The 8,505-nt window shown below is 41.4% G+C and overlaps 2 protein-coding genes across 2 annotated transcripts in view; both read left to right on the top strand.

Moving 5' to 3' along the window:
* LOC132958683 (FH2 domain-containing protein 1-like) overlaps positions 1–5,355 on the top strand; it is a 24,167-nt gene extending 18,812 nt beyond the window's left edge. Inside the window, exons 9-14 of the mRNA XM_061031659.1 lie at positions 147–254; positions 723–793; positions 892–1,009; positions 1,102–1,266; positions 1,380–1,475; positions 1,559–5,355. Coding sequence (XP_060887642.1) covers positions 147–254; positions 723–793; positions 892–1,009; positions 1,102–1,266; positions 1,380–1,475; positions 1,559–3,988 — 2,988 coding nt within the window. The 3' untranslated portion in view covers positions 3,989–5,355. The remainder of the gene's footprint in view (positions 1–146; positions 255–722; positions 794–891; positions 1,010–1,101; positions 1,267–1,379; positions 1,476–1,558) is intronic.
* A 2,347-nt stretch (positions 5,356–7,702) lies between these two features.
* The window catches only part of LOC132958684 (F-box/WD repeat-containing protein 7-like), a 33,259-nt gene continuing 32,456 nt past the window's right edge, over positions 7,703–8,505 (top strand). Inside the window, exon 1 of the mRNA XM_061031661.1 lies at positions 7,703–7,944. The gene's annotated coding sequence lies outside the window, so the exon portion shown is untranslated. The remainder of the gene's footprint in view (positions 7,945–8,505) is intronic.

The raw sequence follows: 8,505 nt of genomic DNA, 5'->3' as shown, positions 1-8,505 counted from the left end.
TATGTTTAAAGTGAAAGATCTTAAAGGGGACATATTCTCCCTAATTTGTTAAGTGTTTTTTTATAAATCTGGAATCACCACTTTAATTTCAGATATTTATTATTATATTGCTAAATGAAATTAAAGCTTGCATGTCCTTTTTGCAGGGAGGTTATGCAGGAAACGCAGTCGGCTTCAAGCTGTCGTCCCTCCTGTCTCTTGCCGACACAAAAGCCAACAAACCCGGCATGAACCTGCTTCACTTTGTGGCTCTGGTCAGTTACCTGTGTGTGTGTGTGTGTGTGTGTGTGTGTGTGTGTGTGTGTGTGTGTGTGTGTGTGTGTGTGTGTGTGTGTGTGTGTGTGTGTGTGTGTGTGTGTGTGTGTGTGTGTGTGTGTGTGTGTGTGTGTGTGTGTGTGTGTGTGTGTGTGTGTGTGTGTGTGTGTGTGTGTGTGTGTGTGTGTGTGTGTGTGTGTGTGTGTGTGTGTGTGTGTGTGTGTGTGTGTGTGTGTGTGTGTGTGTGTGTGTGAACTTGTTCTTTTGTCTTTGTGAGGTCCATTGAGAGGTGAGAGAGGAGAGAGAGGACATGTTAATGAATTCGGTTTGTGTTAAGTTTAGGGTTAAGATTATTAAGTATGTCTATGTCCTTCCGTTCTGTTGATCCTTATATTGACCTCTTGTGACTTAATTTAAGTTTCAAATTAAATATAAATGTAAAAAGTGATAAATTCTTCTTCCTGTAGCAAGCCCAAAAAAAAGGCGACAAGCTGTTGACGTTTCCTCTGAAGCTGAGTCGTGTCCAACCTGCGTCCAGGTCAGTTAGCATTTTTTTATATCAGATATTTAAATTACTTCAAATAGAGACTACATACCCAAAGTTATGTTTGTATTGTTGTGATTTTTTTTTTGTAGGATCTCTTTGGAAACGCTGGACACTGACCTGCAGAGTCTGACGTCTCGCACACGCTCGGTAGAGGAAAATGTCAAAAGAGACACGGAGCTACTGCAGCAACTGGACGACTTCCTTCAGGTAATAGTGTGTTCAAATCCTATTTTAAAGTGCTAATCTTAACATCAGCAGCGTGTTTTTACAAGTGCGTTTGTGTTTGTTTTGTTTGTCAGTCGGCCACGTCGTCTCTGTGCTCACTGCGCTTCAGTCGGCAGAAACTGAAGAAGGAAGGCAGCGAGCTTATCGACTTCTTCTGTGAAGACAGAGAAACGTTCAGATTGGACGACTGCTTCAGCATCTTCCACACCTTCTGCTCCAGGTTCTCTGCTGCTGTCAAGGTACCATCACACGAGCAGATTCAGAAGCAAACGTTGAAAAAAAACCAGACATAAAGTTCATCAATGTAACATCAAAGTAAAAGTCCATTCAAAGTCTGTCTTTCTGTTTAAAGGAGAACCTGGACAGGGAGGCTAAGGAGGCAGCACGACGCCTACGGATCCAGGAGCTGGAGGAGCAGAAGAGGCACTCGTGGGCGGGGGGCGAGGAGGTAAAATGACTCGCCTACAACGAAACACCAAAACACAAAAAGTGCTTCAAGTTACAAATGATCACTTTATGATTCTGTTGTAGGTGGGCGGAGCATTTAGGTTGCGGTGCAGCAGCGAGACGGATATGTCAGCTGCCATGTCGAGACACAGCGAGGCTGGGCTGCTGGTGGAACTTCTGACCCGCCCGCGCTCGCCCAACACTGTGGGGCGCTCGGGGAGCTTACGGCGCTCACGGAATTCTCCGTCGACCTCGCCGTCTATCGCTGCTGATCGCGAGCTGAGCATGCTCCTGAGGGTGGGAAACGTTGAGCACAATGAGGAAAAAGCTTTTTTATCAACCTCGCCTGAAACGAGAAGCCCTGGACTCTCCCCTCAGCTTCGGCCACTGAGTCCAAGGCTCAGGACATACAGCTTCCCCCAAAACCAGCAGCCTCAAGTGCAAACTCCTTCCTCCCCTCCCAAGATAATTTTGAGTGCAAACCATGCAACCGCAAATTACCTCAGCTACAATGCGACCCCATCTCAATTCAACACCATCAACACCATAAATAAAGATTCTCTCAAACCTACCTCTGATGTAAACCAGCAATCTGACAGCAAAGACGGACTCGATTTGAGTTTGAGCAGCCAGGGAACTCGTCCAGACCGTCAATCTGGTAGGAGGGGGGAGCTAGCTAGAGTTAGAAAAGATGATCTGGACTTTACTGGACCGATCGCCAGCTGTGACAAGGACTTTGAATCAGGCATGTCTGTGATTGTGGAAAAATGTACACTGGTGCCTGAGCTTAAAGTATTCGACAAGGTGACCAGCAAGAACGGAGGGCCTTCCACCAGTCATCTGCATGGATACCACCAGGATGATATGGTAGTCACTGATTTGGAAGAAGAGGTATTGGACAAATCCAAAGTCCAAAAAACACAGAATAACCTTCAGATCGCAGAAAAATCGGACGCGCAGATTTCTGAAACAAGCGCTTCCTTGTTGCAAAGAGAGGAAGAAGACAGACAAGAGGACAAGGTGATTGTTTGGTGCGTGACCAGTGTGTGTGAGGCGGCTGGAGACCTCTCAAACCCTGACACACATTCAGAAACGGCAAGGGATCAGAGAAGGAGTGACAATCAGGGAGGAAGTCAGCAAGCTTCCTCTGTTGCAGCCAATGGCATGCCTTTAAAACCTCAACTGGCCAATGAGAAGCAAGTGCCTGTACCCATTAGCAGCCAACCAGTGCCTGTTTCCCGCTGTGACAACACATCACTTCAAGGTGCTTCCCCAAGGTGGCGTCCAGCAGAGTCTCCATTGGCCAGTGATTTGCCTGCTCTCACCGAAGATGCCTCCAAGGAAGCTAAAGAACCAGCCAATCAATCGGAAGAAAAGGAGGGCTCCCCAAATGACAAGAGAGATTTTGAGAAGGTCCAAGAACAATCAATGGATAACCGGATCAGATACGATACGGGTTCCTGTTTGGACCCATGTGGAAAGACAGAAGCAGATTCTTCTTCTAAGGGAAAGGCACGACAATTGACATCTTCCAAACCATCCACCAAGAACCTCCCTACATCCAAAACTCAACAGTCTGGTATGAAACCTGCAGCCCCAAACAACAACTCTGCCACCAACAAGTACAAACCTGTCCGCACCCTTACCAACTCGGAGAACCAGGGCATGAGGCGGGTAGTTCCCATCTCAAGGACCAACCGAGGTATTCCATCTCAGAGCAAACGTCCCGAGAAAACCCCTGGAACCCAACAGGGCTCGTCTAGCACTGGGAAACCTGCTGGTTTGAAAGCCTCCAATGTCATCAGTGCATCCATTGGTCGAGGAGAGAGGCCCTCAACTGCTCCTTCATCCCGCCGCTCCAGCATCCACAAGGCCGCGGACCCCAAGGATTCGAAGGACCAGAAGGTTCCAGGTGCTCGGGCGTCTACCCAAGAGCAGAACCTGGGCTTGCAGAGGAAGCCGTCCATTCGGAAGCCTTTGGCAAAACTCAAACCCCAACCAGAGGAGAAGATGTGTCGCTCAACGCTAAGGGCGCTCGCTCAAGGAGGTGTAGGTAGCGTCAGTGCCCCTGCTACTCCAATGCACAAAGCAGGAACCCCTTCATCAATGCTTCCAAGTTTTGCCCGAAACACCGCCTCTTCCTCTTTCAGACGAACTAGCACCCCCCTAACTCCTCCAACTCCACCTCAGTCACCACAGTCTGGCTTAGACGCGTCTCCTAAATCCTCCCCCAAGACCACATCATTCTCAACCGTCACCTTACCCGGCACCTCCTCACCTTTTATACGAACTGGCTCATTGAGAGTCTCCACCACCCCCAGATCCTCAGATCACAAGAACTCCTCCTCAACCCCATTAACAAGGTCACAGAGCATTAGGGTGCCTCCTCGCTCATCCCCCCATGACTCACTGGGTCCCCCTAGAGGACACCGGCGGAATGACAGTGGCACGTTCTCAGACAAGTCGAGTCATTCTAGGGACTCGAGCAAATCCACAAGGCCAACCTGGAGATAACAGGACATATCTGAGACAGCATTCTCACAGGGAATCTCACGCTCCTATCTTTTTTTTTACAGCAGTACACCAGAGAATACATTCCAATAAGTTGTTGGTCTACTACCGCCTTGATCTTTTTGCGTTGTATCACTGTGTAGTCTTTGTGTTTTAAAGGGTTGGCTTAATGCAAAAACAGCCCAAAAACACAAAAAATATACCAAGCAGTGCAGTGGCAGATTAAATACTCCTGTGCTCTGAGGTAGAATCACTGTTTTTGTCTATGGAGTTTGGCGGCTTTGAAGAGAGCGATGTTACAGCTGCTTCCAGCTTCCCAAAAGAATCTTCCTCTTTAACAAATAAAGGTGTATCTCTTTAGGGAAACCTTCTGTTGACTGACACTTAGAGTAACAATCTGAGTCTGTCAGTGACTAAAACCACTTTTAATTGACACGACTGGGCCCACTATAACATTACAGCCAATCTTTTGGCCGTTGGTTGAAGCAAACAGAAATATTTGTTGTTGCATAGCTTAAATAATACAGGAGTTACCCTGTATGTACACTTTGCTTACCTTATTTTGTAAGGTGTTTATAATGTCTTCTAAAAGATGATTCATGTCATTAAAGCTGTTTTTTTACATCCAGAGCCCAATGTAAAGGTCACCACGCCCCCTCTCCTTAAGAGGAATTCATTGACTTGCGTTAATGTCGTATACATTTTCCATCCCCTTTAATAATCACGACTTCTACCCCACTAAATAATCTAACTTTCCTATTCTGGTTTTGAGAAACAGTCACAAAGTTGAAACCAAGAGGAACATTTTTCAGGACAGACTTTTTTTGCCTTCAGTTAATGACGTCCAAGTACAGATAGTTACACACATGGCCTTCTGAAAGCTCACATGAGCTTTATTAAGGGATTAATAAGACGAAAATTGTCTACATGTATTTAGAGATTTCTTATTCCTGCCATGTTTCTGGCAGTTAAAGTGACTGAACATCCAGCTGTGTTTCCCCCTTGATTTAAAAACACTTAATTTAATGTCTTAATTTGTATTGATTCTTTAACGTCTCTAACTAACCTGAGGACTCTCTTAACATCGGACCTGATTGAATTAGAAATCATAACACGATGATTATTGTAACACATTAGATTGCTTTTATGAATCACAGATAATCATGAACTAATTAAAAAAGTGAATATTTTTGACAAAGATGTACAAAGTGATTTAAACCATCAGCGTCGACTCACTGGGAAAAGTCTGCAGTGCCAAGTTTGTTCATATGAGAATATTTGTATGTTTATGTGTCTATATTTATGTATGTATTAATATTTGATATATATATTATCTATATACTAATTAATAAAGTGTTATACCGCCAACACACACTGTTCTTTCTTCTTATTCCAAAACTGTCTGAACATATCTTGTTTTTGTTTTTTCTTCTTCTACTGTTTACGTCTAAATGAATTGAGTTTAAAGATTATTTAGCACTTTGTTTATAATCCTGATCTGAGTTTTTGTTCAGATTGTTCATATGAGCACTTCTAGGGATTACAATGTCAGTACGTCTGTTGGTCCACCACTGGCCTCAATTTGTCCTCTACTGCCACCTTGTGGTAGACAGAGTGAAGTGTGGAAGGATGAAGTTTTGAGCTGGTTGGTGGGGTTCTTGCTCAAGGGCACCCGGCTCCTCTCCAGCTACCAGACCAATTTCCAGATTTGGTCCACTTGAACCAGCAAACCTCAGGTTCCCAACCCAATTAGATTCAATTCAAACTTCTGTCATTTATTTCAAGGATAGCCCCTTGAGATGCATCATCTCATTTTCAAGGGGGTCCTTACAAAACATAAATGAATCATCATAATACAAAATCAAAATAAAAGGTAAATCCAAAACATAATACCAAACATTTAAACACAGAGACACACACACCACAAACACACACACACACACACACACACACACACACACACACACACACACACACACACACACACACACACACACACATACACACACACACACACACACACACACACTCACAATCACATTCACTCACACTCGCTCACACTATACAGTACATACACACTATACAGTACATACACACTATACACACTATACAGTACATACACACTATACACACTATACACACTATACAGTACATACACACTATACACACTATACACACTATACACACTATACACACTATACAGTACATACACACTATACACACTATACACACTATACAGTACATACACACTATACACACTATACACACTATACACACTATACAGTACATACACACTATACACACTATACAGTACATACACACTATACACACTATACACACTATACACACTATACAGTACATACACACTATACACACTATACAGTACATACACACTATACACACTATACACACTATACACACTATACAGTACATACACACTATACAGTACATACACACTATACACACTATACAGTACATACACACTATACACACTATACAGTACATACACACTATACACACTATACACACTATACACACTATACAGTACATACACACTATACACACTATACACACTATACAGTACATACACACTATACACACTATACAGTACATACACACTATACACACTATACAGTACATACACACTATACACACTATACACACTATACACACTATACAGTACATACACACTATACAGTACATACACACTATACACACTATACAGTACATACACACTATACACACTATACAGTACATACACACTATACACACTATACACACTATACACACTATACAGTACATACACACTATACACACTATACACACTATACAGTACATACACACTATACACACTATACACACTATACAGTACATACACACTATACACACTATACAGTACATACACACTATACACACTATACAGTACATACACACTATACACACTATACAGTACATACACACTATACACACTATACAGTACATACACACTATACAGTACATACACACTATACACACTATACAGTACTTACACACATAGTGTACGCAACATTAAGGTACAGAACAGTACATACATGTAGATATGAGATACACGAGCAAGAGGAGAGTCCAGACAAACAGAGTCCAACAGAGAAAGAAAATCAAAAGCAAGAGCAGGATGTTTGACAACGAGTAAGTAGAGATGATTTAAAGATATGAAAAGAGGTGATAGATCTAAGTGAGCGAGGTAAGTTATTCCAATCTGATGGAGCTTTAAATTGAAGTTAAACCTTCATTCACTGAGGTTTCCTTCATTTCTGATGCCGTGGAGATTACAAGCACAGAAACACAACAAACACTCAGACTCAGTGACAAAGAAAAGTCCCTACAGACTGACAGACGGACCCCAAACAAAATCACAGTTTTGTTTGAAAGTAGAACTTTAAGAATTTAACAAAAGTTTATAATCCAAATTTTAAAATAAATGTGTCATAGACAAAAAGTATACACACTCAAATGTTCCTTTATGACGTCTCTTGAAGCAGTATTCTTTATACTGTTAGTATAAACTAATATTATATTATTAATATATTACTATATTTACCATGTCTATTTGTACTTTGTGTAGATTTCGACTTTGAAACTTAGTTTATTGCAAAAAAGCAAACAAAAACAAACGTTTTCTTTAAAAACCACAAGGCGCGCCAAAACCGCGTCACTCATTTACATGACGTCATCAAAGCGCGCCAAACAAAGCTCCATGTGCAGGAGCAGAAAACAACGGAGCGCCTGAAGTTTAGTGTCTCTGCTTCTTGACATGTTGAAAGTGTAAAAACATAAAAACGGGGATGTAAAGTGGAAAACCAACAAGATTTGTTGACTTTTGTGGTAAAATACTGAATAAAATAAGAAAAGACTAGAAGATAAGAGAAGGAAAGAAGAACCCGGTGTTTAAAATTTAAAGTCCGGAGGAGCCTCAGGAGGTCAGTCTGCTTTGTTTTACATCTTTTATCTTTAGTTTACGTTATCTTTGGTTTTGTCTAAGTTTATTGTGTTTACTATAATTCCTGTTATAAATACAGCTGTTCTCCACAGAGCCCTCTGAAATTAATCCAATGAGTCTCTGGAGTCCTGTTCATCCACATTTATTTATTTAATAACTATTTTAGATGTTTAAATTGTTGCTGCACATTTTACTGCCTGATGTCAAATGTTTCTAATGTTTAAAAGTTGAGTCTGTGCGGGCTCAGCTTCTCAAAACTTTCCTTCTAGTCAAAGTCAACTTTATTGTCAATTTCAAAATATGCCAGAAATACAGTGGAATCGAAATTGTGTTTGTCTCCGTCCCACGGTGCAATACAACCAAAATAAAATAAAATAAAATAAGATAAAATAAAATAAGGTAAAATAAGATCAAATAAAATAAGATCAAATAAGATCAAATAAAATACAATACGGTAAAATAAGATCAAATAAAATAAGGTAAAATAAGATCAAATAAAATAAGATCAAGTAAAATAAGGTAAAATAAAATAAGGTAAAAT

Source organism: Labrus mixtus, chromosome 23 (assembly GCF_963584025.1).
Source record: "Labrus mixtus chromosome 23, fLabMix1.1, whole genome shotgun sequence".
Classification (NCBI taxonomy): Eukaryota; Metazoa; Chordata; class Actinopteri; order Labriformes; family Labridae; genus Labrus; species Labrus mixtus.
This window is presented reverse-complemented; position numbering and strand designations above follow the sequence as displayed.